Raw genomic sequence first — 22,233 nt, 5'->3', positions numbered from 1 at the left:
TGTACCAGGAAGATGGGGTCACCAGGTTCAGTAGGCAGCTGGAGTCATACAGAATTGTAAGTAAGATGTTCCAGAATATGATGGAAGGTTCCAGAGAATAAGAAAATTATAGGTTTGAATTCATCGATCTGAAGGGGTTGGTTTGTGGCCACCTGCTGCACACAAATATGCAGAATATAGATTATCACCACAGAGCAAAAATTGCAGTTTTCTCACTGCTTTATATGCAGAGTCAGGAGACATAGTTTGTATTCCTCACTTCAGCTCTAGCTCTCTGAGACTCTGGATAATGATATATTCATTAATGTTATATTACTACTACTACTGTTGATAGTAATATTACAAATCTTAAAGATGATATGATTCAAAGGATTTAAGTTATCATATGGGTAGGCTGAAAGCCTTTTGTCTCAAACCTATACCTCAGGAGTGACTAGATGAAGTCTGAAAGGGCTACCCCACAGATAAGATGTTAAATCAGTCTACTATGCTAAGTTCTATTATAGCCATTGTACTGACACCTTCCAAAAAACATAATTAATGTCCTTCAGAAAAAGACCATACACTCTAAGAAAAGGATATTTTTGGAAACTATACATTTGTTTTTAATTTTTTCAATGCAAATTTCATCAGTTAAAATATTTAGTAAAAACATAAGTAGGTACTATACCAAACTCCAGAATGTACTGATGGGCTTCATCCACGTATCTTATCAGCTGCTGAAGGAAACTGTAAGCGAATCGTTTCTCAATGGAAGGTGTGTCTAACTCCAGGTCCTTTAATCCTCTGAAATAAGAAATAAATAATTTCCCACACACTGAAGGATGACTCAATGCAGTCTTAATTCACTAAATAGTCCAAAGCTACCTACTCTGGTACTTCTCAACTGTCTGTTAGGATAAGAAACATTTCTTATTTGGAGCCAAATTTTCTTCTGTCACACAAATTTGTCTTCTTTATACCTTTACTTATACTTTAGCCAGTTACACAAAAATACAGATTCCTCAAATAAGGCTTATGGAAAAACGGTTTTGCTGAAGATATTGCTCCCACATTTTAAGCTTCTTTCTCAGTTATGTGTTACTGTCTTACATTGTTTCCTAAGCTTTGACCCCTCCAAGATGAGTAATTTTGAAGCTATCAAAATATTCATATTCACAGAAAAAACATTCAGTAATAACAGTGCATCAAAACTCAAGTTTTATTTAATCTTTCTCATTGAATTTTTGCCAAAATGGCACTAAATTTTTGTCAGCAGTTCACTCTTTTAAGTTAAACTCATAGGCTAAAATGTCCATAACTGGATGTCTGAGGTTAGACACCCACACACACATTTATATCTTGGATGGTTTAGACACAACAAATCCTGCATGTACGCAGAGAGTTAGACTAGATGACTCTTGTGGTATCTTCTAACCCTATGATTCAGATAGCTAAATAACACCCTTAATTTTCAGAGGGAGTTAAGTGAATAGGACATCTGAGGATCAGGGCCTCTTACTGAATTGTGATTCCCAATCTGGGGCACCCAATTTTGAATTGTTTTACCTTTGACAATCCTATACAGTATACGACTACTTCCCAATGATTGATAACTACAATATAGCAGTAAATTTTATCTAAAGTACCATATATTCAACTACAATGTAGTTTGAATTTTAAATGCCTCTCCCCATCTCAATGGAGAGAAGTTTGGTTGGATCAGCAGGAAATGGCTAACTCCTAGAAAGGAAAAGAGAGAGCTCATGCCGACATACTGGAGCTAAGCTTCTTCATGCCTCAAAATGCACATAGGAATGTGCCTCAAGGAGGGTGAGAGATTATTCTGCCTCTCATCCAGGGGAGATGAGGGGAGGTGACTGGCTCTCTCAGCCAACCCCACCTCTATGTAAAGCCTTCTTGGGCCTCCAGAGACTGCTATTTCTGCAGAACAAACAGCAGCTGAGCAAAATGGAGCAATGTCTGGAATGACAAACTGCAGGAGAGCTCACAGATGTAGCAGCTAGGGACAATTCTGACTTCCACATGCCCCCGGGAGAAGAAGAGGCAGGACACCCCACTCCACGAGTTAGGGACTGGGCAGCAGCAGTGGCAGCTGGAGCAGAGGCCAGCCCTGAGGCAAGAGGTAGAAGATCAGCAGCAGCAGCTGGGGATGAGTGGAGACAACCTGGCAGAAGCAGGAGGTCAATTCACAGGCTACCTCTAAGCCACAGAGGGATCTAGCCAGGCTTTCCTAGAGGGAAATAGAGTCCTGGCCAGCTGAGGTGGGCAGAAACAATTCCTTGGTACTGGGGCAGGGAGGAAATTGTAGGCTTGAGGCCTGTTTCCCCTCACCCTCTGGATAAGACAGTCTCTCAGCATCCCCAGGGCAGTGGAAGGGGCTGGGAGTCCTCCCCTAAGTGTGGGATATAGAGTAGAAAGCAGGAGATGGAGCAGGGGAACCCAATGGAGCTGACAGTACTCAGATACAGGGGAGCTTTCTGAGGAGCACTGAATAACTGACATAGAATACCTCCCAGAATTCCCCAGTATACAGGGATTAGAATTCGGCCTGGGCTCTGTAAGCTAGGTTGGGGAAAGTTTCTGTTTCCCCACCCTGCCCTTACCAGGTACTCATGTAAGGGCCAAGCAGATTTGTTCCCTCATTATCTTAAAAAAACCCTTAAGCTTAACACTCCTTTAGATCCTTTTATATTAAACAAGATATTAAGGAGGGTTAATTATCTGCTGTGAAGCAAATTCTGTATTGGATGTGAATTTACCTGGAGACAACATATCCATTGATCTGTAGAAACTTGAAAATATCCTGTGCTTTCTCTCGGTCTTTGGCTTTTTCTTTGGCTGTCAGCGTGTCATAGGGAACCAGCAGAGGATGGTTGCCTCCTCCTACTACAAAATGTCAAGAAAATGACAAAGTAGTTAGAAACATGTGGTTAGATGGCACGTCCTTGTTTGTAACAAGCCTGTGACAACATGCAGTGCTTTGTAGGTCACTCTAACAACTAGTAAAATACATGATAGGTTCCTCTTTACTCTAAAGTACCAATAATTTACTTTTTTGTTTCACTAAGCACATTGTTTTCCCACACGGAGTATCTGAATATACATCTGAAGTATATTTATAGACCTGACTACATACATATTTGTAACTTAGTCAAATGTTCCCAAGACCTGCAAACCTCATGGTAGAAAGAAGCATCAACATCCTTGATAAAAAAAAATTCTAGTAGGGAAAAAGCACTTAAAAAGTTACAATTACGACTTCACATTATGCCAGTGGTTACGCTTCACAGCACATCACCACTCCCTCACTGCTAAAACTTGTGTCTGGTTAGATTTTACATTTTTGCTTTTTTCTCCTCTTTCCAAAGAAAATGTCCAACATGATCAGCTGTAGTTATCTTTAAGAGCTCACTATAGTATAATTAGTATATAAATAGTATAATTCAAAAACACTGCTGCTAAATACTGTGTGTCATTGGCTAGTCATACTGAAGTCACTGGCAGAAACTTCCAGGGGGACCAAAATTGCCCCTTTGAGAAGCAGAGTTCTTTGCTTTTTATAAATACAGTGGTAATAACAAAGGGCTCACATTTTTAGCAAAATAAAAGTGTATCGAGATAAATATCAAATTGTGATGTGGATCTATTTTATAGTAATACAAAAGTCAATACTACATGGAAAAATGTGCAAAGCATGATATTCAGGGATAATTCAGACAACTGATCACTCTGACCAGCTTTTTGTGGTGGAGAGAGAAAAAAAGATAATTAAGGAAATAAAATTTAAAATTTTCCAGAAAAATATGGCTTTATAATTTCTCACTGGTTGCACATACAGTCAGTTTTTCATGAGTATAAATCCATAAGATAATTATTACAACTACCAGTGTGCATATTTACATAAAAACATTATCTTTGAGTTTTTCTTTGGACTTAAGAATTCATTGGCTCTCAGTTCTTATTTCTCACCCAAAGTCACTATTCTTTAACAGCCCACAATTAATTACTGCGGAAATTACTATGACGTCACAAAAAATGATAACTTCAGGTAAGTATTTTGCTACCACAGCAAGTCTCTAATGAAAATATAACAGCAAGGAAGCAAATCCAATTCAGAAAACACTACACATAAGAAGAGATGTTTTCAAAAAGGAGATTCTTTAGAATTTTTCAGGAGGTCTGAGTAAGGTCTTTAAAATGCATGAAAAATGAAATCCTGGCAGACAAATCTATGTTTTCTCCATTAAAACAAATGGGTGCAGATACTAAATTAATATCAGGTATTTTTGGTTTTCGTGTCATGTTTCACACATGCTGCTGAGTTCTCAATGCTATTCCTTTAGACAGACATGAAAAACACATACAAAATAAATAGACATCCAAATCCAATGTAAATCATAAGAAAGCAAAACAACCGAGTTTTTCATTAGTAAGAAAAGCTTGTGCATTTGAGGGAGATGTGCATACGTGAAAAATGTTTAATAAAATATAAAACTGTATTGTCTGACGAAAAAGTGTCAACATTCATTATACAGCTGACTGCATGAATATCAATTATAGATACTGGGTGAAATCCTGGCAGCACTGCAGTCAATGGCAAAACTCCCATTGACTTCAACAGAGCAGGGTTCAACCTTTATATCTAAGGCCCCAATCTTGTAAACCCTTAGCCACGTGAGTGGTTCTTATTCATATGAGTATCTCCAGAGAAGCAAATGGGACACCTCACGTGAGTAATGGTTACTCATATTTATAGGAGTTTCATTTACATGTTGCTATTTTTATTTTTACTTTCTTACCATTTACAGAGTCAAATTTCTAAAATGGAAGTTTTGTAATTTATTATTAGTTTCTTAATTGTTTGTAGATTTCATACAAACTTTTTACTTAAGTTTCACATTTAAAATGCTTATTTATACTAAAAAAACCAAGCTTCATTACCACCCTTATTGCAAAAACAACTCAAACACGAAATTAATAAGAAAATATACCATACCAAATTTACATCCAGCACTATCTTTCTATATATTGAACTGCCACAAGTCATGAAAAATGAAATTCTTTGACCAAGTTCCATCAAGGTTTGCAGTTTGAAGTCAATGGCACTTGTGTATCTAAGTCACTTAGGTGTTTTTGAAAAGCTCACCCTTAGGTACCTAAATATAAGCTTAGAAGCCTAATTTTAGACTCCTGGGGGCAGATCCTCACCAAGTATAAACCGTACTGTACCATGTACTGAAGCACAGGATCTTTCCTTTATTTTTGAAAATTTTGAACTGTGTATAAAAAAGTTCACAAAAACTTAACATGCTGAAAGTATTGATAACTTTTCACAAGTTATCAATTTTGTTTAGAAGTGGCCAAGATTTTGTGTCACTAAGACAAAAACTTTTGATGAAAATACAGTTTTGGCCCCTGTTGCTGCAACACTTATGAACATGCTTAAAGTTTGGCAACATATGCAGCTGCACTGTAGTGAGTGGGACTACTCATGTGAGTAAAGTTTTGTACTAGCCTAAGTGGTTGCAGTGTCAGCGCCTTCACTTTCAACATTTTTGTTTCCTATATCAGTTTTATAATATTCAAGGTAGGGAAATTTTCAAAAATTTCCAGCATTTATGATTTAGTTGACTATGAATTTATATCTACAATTGCAATAGCACACATTTGAATTAGGTTTATAAAGTCTCTATGTAATTTAAATTATTTTTCCAATCAATGATTTAAATTGCTCTACCTTGAATGAGATGCTACATATTCTGTATGCAATGCATGGGGAATCTCACTGGATAAAATGCTCTACAAAATTAACATTTTAAAGCCTCCCAGGAAAACCAGAAAACTACAGCTTTCTGGAATCATGCATTTTCCCTCTGTGAAATAGTAACCCACATAAATATGCCCACACATCAAAAAGACTCATATTTCATAATTAAAGACAGTGAAAAGATCCACATGTACAAGGCGAGAACTCTATAAAGAATATTATTGTACTGAATGTACCTGACCATTAGGTGACAGCAGAGGATCATAATTTGAAAGATCTTTCTGCAAAAAGATCTTAAAAAAAACATACAAGATAACATAACCTTATGTATATACATGACCTGTATCAGACAGCTAAATTATTAGTCTGCCATTTTCATCTGTGGGAAAACAGATATATTCACTATATCACAAAATGGCAAATATATTGGAAAATTGTAACCATTTTTCACCTGCCAAACCAATCCACACTTCTTACCAAGTAGCACATACCCTCTCTATCATTCATCATAACTCCCTGCAAGGTTTTCAATAAAAACACACCCCTCTTTATGCTGCCTTCCTTGCCTGTAAATCCCCTTAGTTAATGAGTACACAGCAGCAACACCTCTGCCTTTTCAGGTGTCAAATACACCTCCCCGTTCCAAATGTCTAATCATCCTGCAACATTCTTCAAAAGTCCAAATCCCCTCCCCCCAAACTGGCTATTTAGGTTAGATAAATTTTATTTTAAAAAAATCACAAAGAAACTGAAATGAGGGGAAACATAATGTAAGATATGGAAATTCATTCTCTTATTTATCCAACACAAGGTCACCCAGATAAGGCCTTACTGCTCAGTAATACTAAGGCTTCATTTACACATTCACTGACAACGGTTTCAAAATTCTGCCTTCAGTCATACCCATGCAACTCCATTTGAGTCCGTAGGATTGCATATGATTAACACAGTGCAGTCAGCCAATATCTATAGAGCTCTAGTTTAAATACGTGAATAGTGGTGTCAAGCCATCATTAAAACACTAGCTACCACTGTACGGTAAATAGAAACTGAGATAAAAAGGAAAAAAAACAATTTCCATATTAGCTCTTTGCCTTGACATCTTTTGATGAGAAAAAAAACCTAAATTCCAGTCAGTGAAATGTACAATGCCATCACTATTTTTTTCCATGTAGCAATTAAACAATTATAACATCTACAGAATAAAATGTTAGCATTAAGGCGCAAAAAAAATAAAATAAAAACCTTAACTTTCTTTAACACAGAAGAAAACATAACAGGTAACAACTATCGTGTATAGTAATATTTACCATCTGGACCATAAGAGATTAGACAGAGTACACTATTTTCCTTGTAAAGCCAAGGAACTAATCTAGGTTTAATCACGTTTGTCAATTTAATCTGTAATGAATATAATTCTTGATTAATACATTGCTGGATAACTTGGCAATATGTAGAATAGTATGAATGAAGTCTAATTCCTGTGACCAAGAGTCTGGTATCACAAGGGAAATAAAATAAATAAAAGAAACCAAATGCAACACAACCATCAAGATGTTTACAAGTCTTAGTTAAACAAGCTCTTGCCCTCTCTTTTTCCTTATTGAATTAGTCTAATTCTCTGGGTATGGATGTCTCATTCTGTATTTCCATGAAGTGTCTAACACGTTTCTGGATGTTCAAAAATAATAATGATCATGATAATAAAGTAATTTGAAAATTTTGAACAATTGTTCTGTCTCGATGTCTGATTTTTCAGGTCAAGTTTAAATAAATGGTTTAATTTCTTTTTTAATTTGACCTTTCTTAATACTGCATCATAAACACATAACCTAAGTTGAGTCACTCTGAACTTAAAACACCTCAAAAAAACCCCAAAAAACAAACAAGCAAAAAACCAGAGATGATTACCTTTTGCTTCCAGTTCCATTTTCTTTTTCTTTGCCCATATGTTATGGTAGTTTTCAGCCATCATCTCAGCCATTGCCTTAAGAAAATGGAGAAGTTAATGATTAATGTTATAAATCTCAAAGAAAGGTAATTTTACAGTTTATATTTAATATCAAGATCTTGCAATGGCATTGTAATGTAGATAATATATAAAATTACATTTAAATGTTCACTTGCAAACTATCATTTTTATTGATCAGTCAAGCTGACAAATCTGGAACTCAACAGCTAAACCCAATACAGTTATTTATTCTGCACTGAACTTCTCCCTCAACCTTGCACAAAAGCCAAAGAAACCAGTTTTGTATGAAATACTACATCAGGCGGGGGAATGGAATCCATCCCCAAGCTGCAAATAGGCACAGAGAAGCTCTCTCCCTATGTTCCTGCTGCTCCAGTACTTAGTCTGTAGTGTGTCAGCAATGACTTTGCACCCCTTACATGGGTGTTTGTATTCACTGGATCCAGGTAATTGTGGATCTGCTGCCACAATCACAATTTCACTTCTCATTCCTGTAGGGGACTGGAGAGCTCCCATATGGGCTGTACCCTTAGATGCTCCTGTATCCCTGGGGTGAGGCAAATTTGTCCTTCTTGTTTTAATGTTCATCTCATCACAGTTTTAGTATGTCTTGATTAACGTTGTAATACATGTTTAGGTTCCTCATTTCTCACCAGTAGAGGGAGCTATTATGAGGCTGTCTGGGCAGGCTCGGCAAGTGACCTATAAGCCATGTGTATAACTTGAGAGAGATGGGGTGGGGTTAAGTGCTTCTATGTGTTGAGAGGTAACAGACTTTGAACAGAGAGGAAGTTTTGTCTGCCAGCATCTAGTACGCCTTGCCCAGCTTACTTACTTTAATGGCTGTATTGTAGCTTAGGAGCATTCATTTGGATTCTATTGTGGTTTTCAGTAAATAGTTAAAACCTACCCAGGTCTCTCAAACTTAACTGAATTGCTCTAGGGGAAAGAGCAGTTTGTAACATTCCTTTTGGGCTATGATATGTAGACCTGGTGCACAGTTCCTATTGCCTTCAATGCAATGTTTCGTTGCCCAGAATATATGAAAACCAGTCCACTCATTTAGGGGACTATCTATGGATTTAGATGCAAATTTTGGCCATAACGTGTCTGCATACTAAGACAATCTCTAGGAAAAGATGGGTATAGTAGAGCACCTTCATAGGACAAAACACATTATTTATATATATTTAATTTAACAATTCCAAAAATCCAAACACCCACTTTTTACTACTGTCAAAGCAGTTGCCTTTCCAAAAGCTACCAACTTAAGTCAAAGTTGGAGTATGTAGGCTAAGCTCTTACTTAAGATACATTAAAACCTCAAGTTACACCAAAATGAATCACACCTCATATTTCCCCTTATCTCTCACAAATGCATTGCTCATGCGCTTGAAAATTACAAGAGAAATCGTAACCTGACATAATGATGCAAATGAAATTTTAGTTAAATTTGCTTAGTTCTGGTGATGTTATTGATTGCGGAACAAAAGTAGGCTTCTAACCGAAAGCTAGCTTCAAACATAACTGGTGAAACCAGTTACTCTCGATCATAAGGACGGTCAGTATTGACTTCTAACTCACTGGAGGGCTGTAAACAAAGGGAAATTATCAGTGACAAATGGCAGATAGTGTGATGTAAAATCATGAGTATGGGATTGGTATTCACAAAGTCCTGAATTCTAAATTCAGTTCTAGTTCTAATGCCAGTTATTTGCAGTTTGGCCATGGGTAAATCACTTAGCTCCTCTGCTTTAAGTTTCCCAATCTGTAATACTGTGATAAATGCTTATCCACATCCCAGCAGTATTGTGAGGGTTAACTAATGCTTGTATGGCTTTTTGAATATGTGAAGTCCTGTATAAGTGATAAGCATAGTTATAATAATGGAGTAAGTCCCCAGTGGAATGCTGCAGGAACTAGTGTGACTCAATTTTATTCACCATCTTTAGTAAGTATTTGGAAGTTTAATGGCTTACTAGTTAAAATATAGCAAGGATACTTAATTGGGAGAAATTGCAAACTCCAGGGAAAGATACACAGAAATCTACAGTGGTTAGAAATAGAGACTGGAAACAACAAAATAATATTTAACCTGAGAAAATTTAGCCTGAGACTTTGGGGAAAAATAAGCTAAAACATAAATATTCGAAGTGACAAAGATATTGAACTTGGAAAGCAGAAATGCCAAGAGACAGCTAGGATTGGTAGTAGACCTGAAATTAGATCTATTAGAACTCTGCAGTACAATAGTTTATCCACTAAGTGATATTTTAGGATTGCATACGCAAAAAAACCAAAAAACAAAAAACCAGAGACCAGGTAATAGTGCCACTCCACACAACTCTGTATAATGCATCTCAATGCCAGAAATACACAGGAAACTCAGAGAATAGTAATAAACATCATGAATAAGCCAAAGGGATATAACTAAACTACAGACGAAAACCTAATTATGTGTAGACTGACCACATAACAGCCAAAGGAGAGATGATAATCATCTACAAGTGCTGTGCATCTGACTTGTGTTCAGTAAACTCCAGAGCAGGAGAGAAAATGCTTAGAGGAGTCACAGGGGATATTAATTAGAAGTAATGGCATGTAATTAAAGGGGAAAATCAGAAAAAATGAAATAGCAACAAATCATATATTTTAATACCAATAAATACTCCACTGTCAATACTTGTTATGAAACTTACATAAATTTCTGCATCTCCCGTTGTATCAAAGATACACAGGAGGTTTAAGTTAGGCACAGAGAAAGAGGGATGCTGAGATTGTGGATGTGCTAAGTACCACCTTCTCTTTTCCATTTCTACAGTGTTTCAAAACTTTCATTTTGTTATTAGAATTGCTGGGCAAAGAGTCTTAAATTTCATTTCACAATGGAAAAAACTAGAGCACCTTGTTCTTGGTACCTGACTTCAAGTAATCAACCTGGTGACTAATCTGGATATGATACTTGCAGGAAGTTATTTCTAAGGGAACTGTGTGTGGTGGCCATCCTGATTTATCAGATGATAAACAATACTGACTTGGTAGTTCTTAATAGTAGTGGACGCATTGGTATAGGTCTGTAAATCAACCACAGCTGATAATATTTCTGGAAAAAATAAATACTTTTAAAACACCATTGTCCATTTATTTATCACTTCAAAAGTTATTTTATTTTTACTGGCTCCTGATTATAAATCTGCTGAAAGATTAAAATTTAAAATCATGCCCCCAGTTAATTTCTCTTTTTCCTTCTTCATAAATACAAGGTGGTTTTTCATAAGGCTGACTCATGACCTGGCATTTATTTATTTTAGAAAGAAGAGTAGGCGAGGCATTTATTTTGAAAAACATCATACCATGAACTTTGCTAATAGCTACACATAAAAATTAAAGACTGATCCTGCAAGCCTTTGTGTGCGGAACTCCCATTAAAATCATCAGATTCTCTGCACACAGGGGCTTCCAGGGTCAATTGTTCCCTATATAAAACGTTAGGTTTTCAGCCTTAACAGTGCCTTTTGAACTGACTAAAACTACAGGACACTGAACTTTTGTTTTACATAAATCCACAAAAATTTAAGTAAAGAAAAAAGAAAATTTAAGTAAAAAAGAAAATACAAAAGCACTAACTACAATAAGACTTACATGCAGATCTCTGGAGAGGGTAACATTGCTCATGTCGATAGCTCGAGGGGTGTAACCATGGGCAGCATCTACAGACACCTGAATGACAGATGTGCAAAAAAGCAATGAAGTATTACAAATACTAGGTCCTAATAGATTTATGTCACCTAGATATTTGAGGCAATCGAACAGCTAAAGAAAAAACAAACTTGAGGTAGAAAGGAGCACTTACATATCCATTGGCGGAAAAACAGAGAGCATTACATTAGAGTTACATGAGTTTTCTTTTTTTGCCTAACAGCAATAATACTAAAAATGGAACAGATTAACTGGAACCAGGGGTAGATTTAAGAATGCAGATTAGTCAGATAACTGGCAATGTCTGCATTGTAACTATTTCCAGAGAAAGGTCACAATCAGGCAAAAATCTCTCCCCTTTGTCATAGGATGTCCTGGAGGACATCTTCAGAATACAACGGCTGGCGCAGGAGGTGTGGCTAGGATGTCTTATGTCTTGGCAATCCCTGGCAACCATATAAGCATAGTATTACAAATACTAGGTCCTAATAGATTTATGTCACCTAGATATTTGAGGCAATCGAACAGCTAAAGAAAAAACAAACTTGAGGTAGAAAGGAGCACTTACATATCCATTGGCGGAAAAACAGAGAGCATTACATTAGAGTTACATGAGTTTTCTTTTTTTGCCTAACAGCAATAATACTAAAAATGGAACAGATTAACTGGAACCAGGGGTAGATTTAAGAACGCAGATTAGTCAGATAACTGGCAATGTCTGCATTGTAACTATTTCCAGAGAAAGGTCACAATCAGGCAAAAATCTCTCCCCTTTGTCATAGGATGTCCTGGAGGACATCTTCAGAATACAACGGCTGGCGCAGGAGGTGTGGCTAGGATGTCTTATGTCTTGGCAATCCCTGGCAACCATATAAGCATAGTATTACAAATACTAGGTCCTAATAGATTTATGTCACCTAGATATTTGAGGCAATCGAACAGCTAAAGAAAAAACAAACTTGAGGTAGAAAGGAGCACTTACATATCCATTGGCGGAAAAACAGAGAGCATTACATTAGAGTTACATGAGTTTTCTTTTTTTGCCTAACAGCAATAATACTAAAAATGGAACAGATTAACTGGAACCAGGGGTAGATTTAAGAACGCAGATTAGTCAGATAACTGGCAATGTCTGCATTGTAACTATTTCCAGAGAAAGGTCACAATCAGGCAAAAATCTCTCCCCTTTGTCATAGGATGTCCTGGAGGACATCTTCAGAATACAACGGCTGGCGCAGAAGGTGTAGCTAGGATGTCTTATGTCTTGGCAATCCCTGGCAACCATATAAGCTCCTCTGAGCCTCCACTAGTCAGTGTAAATTACAGCAGCCTTTAGGGTATGCTAATATACCCCAAGAACTAGCCTGGCACTCAGTGGCCAGTATTGAGGGGGGAGACAAAAGGACACATTTATATCACAACCCTTCACGGAAGCTGTGATTAGCACTTACAAAGCTGACAAGGAGCCTAGCCTGTATGTAAAAATTGGTATTGAAGCTATATTGAATTGAAGCTATATTGTCTTTTCTATAACCTTTTGTATTGACAAAATACTGAATCCATAGTAACATTTCATAATGACAAAGGCTAAATGCTTAAGCAGTATGTTTAAACAGAACTGAGTTCTCTCCGATTACCCAAGCATGACTTTAGAAATGGACTTCAAAATCTGGATGAATTCAACAATGTGTCAAAAGGCCATGATATTTTCTCTCAGACTTGTATTCTAGGACAGCATTTTTTATTCTGAAAAGACCATTACTTCCATGTAAAATTAGGGCAATGTGAGTGTAAAATGCTACCACATCTCTTGTGATGATGTAAATGACTATTCATAGGGTAAGGCAACACAGAGCAAGGCTCCTACTTTCTGCCACATGCTTTTCTGTTTGATCAGGCAAAATTAATACATCAAAGAAAGGCAGAAGTATGAAAATAGTTTGTATTTTACTAATATATCCAAGTCAATGTCATCTAGCAGTGTTGCAGGCCACATGTCTTTTTTTAAGTGAGAGTAAAACTGAGATCATCAATACTGGTCTTTCTTTTAAAATTATTTTTAATTTTAGTTTTGGCTGTCCCCGAGACTCTTCTGTGGCACATTTAGAGGATGCCTCCTCCCACATTCCCTACATCATCAGAAAGAAGGAGCACCTGGGACATACTGACAGCTTAAAGACAAAAGACTGCTTCTTAAAATGGCAGCTTCAGCAGCCTAAGATGCCCCTGAAAATATTTTGGCAGCATGGGGAACTAGGGAAAATACCTCTTCTGCCACAAGAGGCAGACAGTTTCATGGGGGGAAATTAATTGTCTGGCTATGCAGACTCCCTCGTCAGGCCCTACGCTACCAGTACTCCCAGCTATCTTTGAGACACCACTGACTTCCTGAGGAAACTACAATCCATCGGTGATCTTCCTGAAAACACCATCCTGGCCACCATGGATGTAGAAGCCTTCTATCCCAACATTCCACACAAAGATGGACTACAAGCCGTCAGGAACAGTATCCCCGATAATGTCATGGCAAATCTGGTGGCTGAACTTTGTGACTTTGTCTTCACCCATAACTATTTCACATTTGGGGACAATGTATACCTTCAAATCAGTGGCACTGCTATGGGTACCCACATGGCCCCACAGTATGCTAATATTTTTATGGCTGACTTAGAACAACACTTCCTCAGCTCTCGTCCCCTAATACCCCTACTCTACTTGCGCTACATTGATGACATCATCATCATCTGGACCCATGGAAAAGAAGCCCTTGAGGAATTCGACCATGATTTCAACAATTTCCATCCCACCATCAACCTCAGCCTGGACCAGTCCACACAAGAGATCCACTCCCTGGACACTACGGTGCTAATAAGCGATGGTCACATAAACACCACCCTATACCGGAAACCTACTGACCTCTATTCCTACCTACATGCCTCCAGCTTTCACCCAGACCACACCACACGATCCATCGTCTACAGCCAAGCTCTACGATACAACCGCATTTGCTCCAACCCCTCAGACAGAGACAAACACCTACAAGATCGCTATCAAGCATTCTTACAACTACAATACCCACCTGCTGAAGTGAAGAAACAAACTGACAGAGCCAGAAGAGTACCCAGAAGTCACCTACTACAGGACAGGCCCAACAAAGATAATAACAGAACGCCACTAGCCATCACCTTCAGCCCCCAACTAAAACCTGTCCAACGCATCATCAAGGATCCAGTCCTTGCCTACAGGCAGCCCCCCAACCTGAAGCAAATACTCACCAGCTACCACATACCACACAACAAAAACACTAACCCAGGAACCTATCCTTGCAACAAAGCCCGTTGCCAACTGTGTCCACATATCTATTCAGGGGACACCATCATAGAGCCTAATCACATCAGTCACACTATCGGAGGCTCGTTCACCTGCACATCTACCAATGTGATATATGCCATCACGTGCCAGCAATGCCCCTCTGCCATGTACATTGGTCAAACTGGACAGTCTCTACGTAAAAGAATAAATGGACACAAATCAGTTGTCAAGAATTATAACATTCGTAAACCAGTCGGACAACACTTCAATCTCTCTGGTCACTCGATTTCAGACCTAAAGGTCGCAATATTACAACAAAAAGACTTCAAAAACAGACTCCAATGAGAGACTGCTGAATTGGAATTAATTTGCAAACTGGATACAATTAACTTAGGCTTAAATAGAGACTGGGAGTGGATGTGTCATTACACAAAGTAAAACTATTTCCCCATGTTTATTTCCTCCACTCCCCACTGCTCCTTGGATGTTCCTGTTAACTGCTGGAAATGACCCAGCTTGATTATCACTACAAAAGGTTTTCTCCCCCCCGCTCTCCTGCTGGTAATAGCTCATCTTAAGTGATCACTCTCCTTACAGTGTGTATGATAACACCCATTGTTTCATGTTCTGTGTGTATATAAATCTCCCAACTGTATTTTCCACTGAATGCATCCGATGAAGTGAGCTGTAGCTCATGAAAGCTTATGCTCAAATAAATTGGTTAGTCTCTAAGGTGCCACTAGTACTCCTTTTTTTTTTGCAAAGCTAAAGTGCTGTCACAACGTACATAGAATAAAAATTAATGTATATTTCAGATTTGTTTACAGTTGCAGTCAATTTAGTTGTTACTTGTACCTCTGAGAGATAACAATATTTCCAGAAAGAGGCATGATTTTTAAATTTACAAATTCTATTTAAAGTTTAACCCACTGGTACAACAAAACAAAGTTACAGCTTAAGTTTGCCATTTGTGTGGATAACTTGAAGGACAAAAGGAAGCTGGTTAATTGAGGCAGGTTCCCTCATTTGACCATGACCATTTATCTATTCTCTTTTCCTTCCCATAATCTACATACTGTTATTTGACAATGGCATTATTACCACTAGGCAGATTTCCCCATATTCCTCACTGATTTTTAAAAGATGTGCTTTACGAAGTGTGACAAAGTTCCTGCTCTACCTTGGTGGGTCTTGCGCTTATTGGCGGATTTGCTCGCCTTGGAGCTTCACGGCAGCCCTCAGCTTGGCCGTTTTTCTGAACCTACGGTCCAGGTCGACTCCTCCTATGTCTGATCAGGAGTTGGGAGAATTTGGGGGGAACCCGGGCCCGCCCTCTACTCCGGGTTCCAGCCCAGGGCCCTGTGGAATGGAGCTGTCTATAGTGCCTCCTGGAACAGCTGTGCGACAGCTACAACTCCCTGGGCTACTTCCCCATGGCCTCCTCCCAACACCTTCTTTATCCTCATCATGGGACCTTCCTCCTGGTGTCTGATAATGTTTGTACACCTCAGTCCTCCAACAGTCCGCGTGCTCTCACTCAGCTCCTAGTGCCTCTTGCTTCCAGCTCCTCACACGCACACCACAAACTGAAGTGAGTTCCTTTTTAAAACCCAGGTGCCCTGATTAGCCTGCCTTAATTGATTCTAGCAGCTTCTTGATTGGCTGCAGGTGTTCTAATCAGCCTGTCTTAATTGTCTCCAGAAGGTTCCTGATTGTTCTGGAACCTTCCCTGTTACCTTACTCAGGGAAAAGGGACCTACTTAGCCTGGGGCTAATATATCTGCCCTCTAGTACTCTCCTATAGCCATCTGGCCCGACCCTGTCACAGAAGTTAGATAACTTTGCCTCATGGCAGCACTGGCTCAGATTTTCAAACATGAGAGTTAAAAAAAAAGACAGCCATTTATGTGATTTGGTCTAAAATACCATCAGTCTTCATAATGACACATCTTCTGAAAATATTTATATGTATGTACTGGAGAGTCAATGGACCCCTTTGAAAAATGCCTCCTGTTTATCCTTAAGAATATCTTTTAGGGCAGTGTACTTAGAATTATGCACACAACTCCTATGAACAACAGAATGTAAACATATTCCTTCATTTCTCTCTGATACAAAATAATGTTTTCCTAATTACAACAGTTCAAACAGCGCTGTACATAAAAATGGCCACACTGGGTCAGACCAATAATCAATCTAGCCCAGTATCTTCTGACAGTGGACAGTGCCAGATACTTCAGAGGGAATGAACAGAACAAGGCAATTATTGAGTGAGCCATCCAGTCGCAGCTTCTAGCAGTCAGAGGACACCCAGAACATGAGGTTGCATCCCTGACCATCTTAGCTAATAACCACTGATGGACCTATCCTCTATGAACTTACCTAATTGTTTTTTAGCACAGTTATTCTTTCGGCAACATGCTCCACAGGTTAACTCTGCATTATGTGAAGAAGTACTTCCTTATGTTTGTTTTAAACCTGCTATTATTTTCATTAGGTGACCCTTAGTTCTTGTATTATGTGAAAGAATTAACATTTCCCTATTCACTTTCTCCACACCAGTCATTATTTTATAGACCTCAGTCATATCCCCCCCTCGTCATCTCTTTTTGAAGCTGAACAATCCCAGCCTTTTTAATCTGTCCTCATCTGAAAGCTGCTTCATGCCACTCATCATCTTTGTTGCCCTTCTCTGTACTTTTCCAATTCTAATATAGCTATTTTGAGATAAGTATTCAAAGTGTGGGCGTACCATGGATGTATATAGTGGCATTATGATATTTTCTGTCTGATTATCTATCCCTTTCCTAACATTCCTAACATTTTTACCTTTTTTGATTGTTGCTGCACACTGAGAAGATGTTTTGAGAGAACTATCCACCGTGACTTCAAGATATCTTTCTTGAGTGGTAACAGCACATGAAGACCCTATCATTTTGTATGTGTAGCTGTGACTATGTTTTCCAGTGTGCCTTACTTTGCATTACATTATCATCATAAATAGCATCATAATTGACCCTAAGCAAAGTGAAAAATTTCAAAAATTACATAAATTTTTCAATCTCAATTTAAAAAAAATGTTTAATACCAAATTATGTGGGAACTACTCTATTGGGAGATCTAACAAACTGGACATTTTCAGCTTGTTAATTCAGTCTCTTTGAGATGTATTTTTTGTTTACACAAAGTTTTTTTTTTCCTTTTTTTAAAACCACAAGCATTTTTTCACCCTGGCACAATTTGGAAGCGTGGTAACAGATTTTGCTTAGATTTTTATGTTTGGGCTATGGCCAAAAAGGGAACATTACAACTGAAAAGGAGAGTTTTCATGAAGTTTTGAGCATGTGAAATAAGACGTTAATAGACATGTGAACTTTACCTTCAAGTGAGTGCTATAATAAAGACACATGGGGGAAGCTCAAGAACATCTCAAGCAGATTTTGACACTTGCATTTTAAATACACCATTCCGGTAAAAAGACAGAGACACACACAATATCAGAACATAGTCTTTAATAAAATGGCTTGAAGCCTGTCACAGTACTCACCTGACTTGTCTGAGATATGCGACGTGTCCGATTATAAAGGGCCATACTATCTCCTTCCCTTGTCCTTTCAATCCGCCATCCCCAAGCTAGCATGGTTTTCAAAGATTCTTTGATTGGCCACCGATAAATTTCTTTTTCCTAGGGTAAGTACACATGGGAGTGACTGACTATCTTGATGATTGTATAACTGAATGGAATAAAATCTAATGCACTATTACTAGCCCTCTGCCCTGTTGTGTAGCACTGCAAATTTACATCCATTGAGACAAATTGCAAACAGCCTGCTGTGGGATAGAAACAGCAAAGAAGCAGTCTGTGCATGGATAAGAAGGCCAATTAAGAGAAACAGTAAGGGCAACTATTTATTCCTGAACCACTTATGCAAACCAAATCATATGGACATGTGATACATGCACTTTTTCAGTATCACGGATGAGTAAGGCTACGTTTTAGTCACTGGTATTTTTAGTAACAGTCACGGACAGGTCACGGGCAGTAAACAAAAATTCACGGCCCATGACCTGTCCATGACTTTTACTATATACCCCTGACTAAAACTTGCGGAGGGCTGCCTGGGGGCATCATGGGTGCTGGGTGAGGGTGGTCTGGGTGTTCGGGGACCTCCGTTGGTGCTGGAGGAGGGGGTTAGTGGGGCCGACAACCTGGCTACGTGCTCTCCCCACCCGCACCCCCCGCACCAGCAGAGTTTGGGTGTGGGTGTGGGAGTGGGCAGGGGGTTGGGGACAGGGTGAGGTTTGCTATCACATTGTAAAAACAAAGTGGAGACAAGACACTTTAGTTTTAACACAAGATAAACTCAGTGAGGTCAACCATGATTGGGGGCTACGGTGCTGACCTCACCTAGCTACCTCGCAATAAAAACTACAAGTGTTTTGTCTCCATTTAGGATTGTACAGTGAGGTAACAACCACATTAGCTATCTTGCTGTGTAAAACAAAACAAAAAAAAACAAACAAAAAACATCTTTGTGTCAGTGAAGACAAAGACAAAATGCCAAATTTCACAAACAGCCAGTTGCCTCTTACCAAAGATAGAGAAACAAATGTTTAGAAACATCTGTGTAATGAAGAATGAACAAATTCCTCACCTTTTCTGATAATAATTTATATTGTTTCATTAATGGCTGCACCTTGGAAGACTCAGAATATGTTTCACCATACATCCATCCATTTGCAAACTGAAAAAAGTGAAGGAAGAAAGGAAAAAGCAGTGAGAATATGAAGAAAGAATAATCAGAAATCTTATATTTATTTACTTATAAAAAAGAATTGGCATAATGCATCTGTAAGACTATTTTCTTATTCAAGTCTAAATCTTTTGCTCCCTTCCCCACCACTCCCTCACAACCTAACCTCCTGCCCTCCCCCCCTGCGTGCACGCACACACACACAAACACAGTGGAATCAGTTAGGTCCAATGTCATTTTTACTTCTGAATGTCCAGACTTTTGTTATTTTATCACAACATTTATGTTATCTTAAAGTAAATACATTTGAATATACTTTCTTATTTACTATTCTGCCAGGGTGTCTCTATGAATAGGGACAACACTCTTTGAGGCAGACAGCAGATTTTAACACCAAGCCTGTGGTTTTTACAGAGATATAAAATGTCTTTTGAAAAAATAAAACTTAAAGTGTGAAGTAACAAAACTACTTAAAAATCTACCAATTACATTTTTCTCAAAACAAACACACACACACACACACACACACACACAAACAAAATGCTGGTATGTCCAAGTTCTGACCAGATGAGTGCAGCTATAGAACTCTTGAAAAAAGCAACTCAAGATAAAAATGATGATACAGTCTTAGCCAGACATCACTAATGTAATGCTACAACAACCCCAAAAACTTGAGTAAAAACTTAAGTAGAATCCTCAGAAAATATAGGTAGAGCGTTAATATTCTGAATGCACCTCAGAATATTAAGAAAATAATATAATGTTACCTTTTCCATTGACCATTTATCATGAGAATGTTCTGCATATTTGTTAATGAAATATTCTAGCTTTTCAGGAATTGTAATACTGAAAAAGAAAAAAAACAAATTTCAATACATTATATATGTTATAATTTGAAAGGGTTCTTTTAAAGAAAATTTCGAAAAATTATAGAGCACTATATACTGCCAGTTAGAGTGTACTGTTGTGCTGCATTCCCCATACAGAAAAGGAGGACTTGTGGCACCTTAGAGACTAACAAAATTTATTTGAGCATAAGCTTTCGTGAGCTACAGCTCACTTCATCGGTTGCATCCAGTAGATATAGAAAAATGTTAGGACCATTATACAAGGCACTGATGAAACCTCATCTGGAATACTGTGTGCAATTCTGATATCCCATGTTTAAGAAAAATAAATTCAAACTGAAACAGGTGCAGAGAAGGGCTACTAGGATGATCCAAGGAATGGAAAACCTATCTTAAGAGAGGAAACTCAAAGAGTTTGGCCTGTTTAGCCTAACCAACAGAAGACTGGGGGGAAATATGATTGCTGTGTATAAATACATCAGACGGATAAATGCCAGGGAAGGAGAGAAGTTATTTAAGGTAAGTGCCAATGTTGATACAAGAACAAAGGGCAATAAACTGGCCAGCAACAAGTTTAGGCTTGAAATTAGATGAAGGTTTCTAACCAACAAAGGAGTGACATTCTGGAACAGCCTTCGAAGGGGAGCAGTGGGGCAATAAACCTAACTGGCTTTGAGACTGAGCTTGATAAGTTTATGGAGGGGATGGTATGATGAGACTGCCTAACAATGGTGTGTGGACCATCAGCGACTGCTAGTAGGAAATATCCTCAATGGCTGGAGATGGCACACTAGATGGGGAGGGCTCTGAGTTACTACAGGGAATTCTTTCCCAGGTGTCTGACTGGTAAGTCTTGTCAATGTGCGCAGGGTCCAACTAATTGCCATATTTGGAGTGAGAAAGAATTTTCCCCTAGGCCATGTTGGCAGAGACCCTGAGAGTTTTTCACCTTCCTCTGCAGCATGGGTCACTTACAGGTTTAAACTAGAGTAAATGGTGGATTCTCTGTAACCTGAAGTCTTTACATCATGATTTGAGGACTTCAGTAACTCAGCCACAGGTTATGTCTCTATTACAGGAGTGGGTGCGGGAGATTCTGTGGCTTGAGATGTGCAAGAGGTCAGATTAGATGATCACAATAGTCCCTTCTGGCATTAAAATGTATGCGTGTAATGACGTACAAAATGTGCTGAAGTTTTCTGATATGGATTTAGATTATTAACATCAACTTATTTGTGTTTTAACATATATTTCAGTTCCTATTTTCCAGAAATACAGTGCATATTATATACATAATATAAATTCACTGTCAACCACTTCTTGTTAAAGCAATTATAAACCTGCAAATTTCATTATATAGTTGAAATACTGCAGTTTATAGCCACTCAAAAAGGTACAAATTTCAGATCCCATTGAACGCCTAAAAGCCATTCAATATGAAAAATAAAAAAATCAATATGCAAATAAACTAGCCATCTTTCAGGTGCGCAAGAGGGTACTGAAGTTGAGATTGATTTACCACTACAGAAAGAGCAGTAATACTTTTCTTTCAAACAAAAACAAATACTACAGTACAGTGGTCACCAACTGGTCGATCCCGATCTCGGGGCTGCCACTAAGACAGGCTCCCTGCCTGCCCTGCCCCCACACTGCTCCCGGAAGCAGCCAGTGCAGCCCTGTGGGCAGAGGGCAGGGCTCTTGCAGAGGGGGGCAGCATGCGGAGCCATGTGCCGCCCGCCCCCCCCGGGACCACAGAGGCACGTTGGCCCCTTCCAGGAGTGGGGGGGCCAGGGTAGGCAGGGAGCCTGCTTTAGAGATAAGTGCTACCCCAAACCCCAGCCCTGAGCCCCCTCCCGGAGCCAGCAACCCATACCCCCT

General features: G+C 38.6%; 1 protein-coding gene across 1 annotated transcript in view; it reads right to left on the bottom strand.

Moving 5' to 3' along the window:
• The window catches only part of RYR2 (ryanodine receptor 2), a 717,900-nt gene that overhangs the window by 198,879 nt on the left and 496,788 nt on the right, over positions 1-22,233 (bottom strand). The window contains exons 54-60 of the mRNA XM_084622892.1: positions 20,275-20,353; positions 19,409-19,498; positions 18,301-18,438; positions 11,385-11,462; positions 7,682-7,757; positions 2,763-2,886; positions 671-786 (exon numbers count right to left, since the gene is read on the bottom strand). Of these exons, the coding sequence (XP_084479018.1) occupies positions 671-786; positions 2,763-2,886; positions 7,682-7,757; positions 11,385-11,462; positions 18,301-18,438; positions 19,409-19,498; positions 20,275-20,353 (701 nt within the window). The remainder of the gene's footprint in view (positions 1-670; positions 787-2,762; positions 2,887-7,681; positions 7,758-11,384; positions 11,463-18,300; positions 18,439-19,408; positions 19,499-20,274; positions 20,354-22,233) is intronic.

The sequence above is a fragment of the Lepidochelys olivacea genome (genome assembly GCF_965140295.1).
Source record: "Lepidochelys olivacea isolate rLepOli2 genome assembly, chromosome: 3".
NCBI lineage: Eukaryota > Metazoa > Chordata > Testudines > Cheloniidae > Lepidochelys > Lepidochelys olivacea.
The sequence above is the reverse complement of the archived record's forward strand: the minus strand, read 5'-3'. Positions and strand labels throughout refer to the sequence as shown.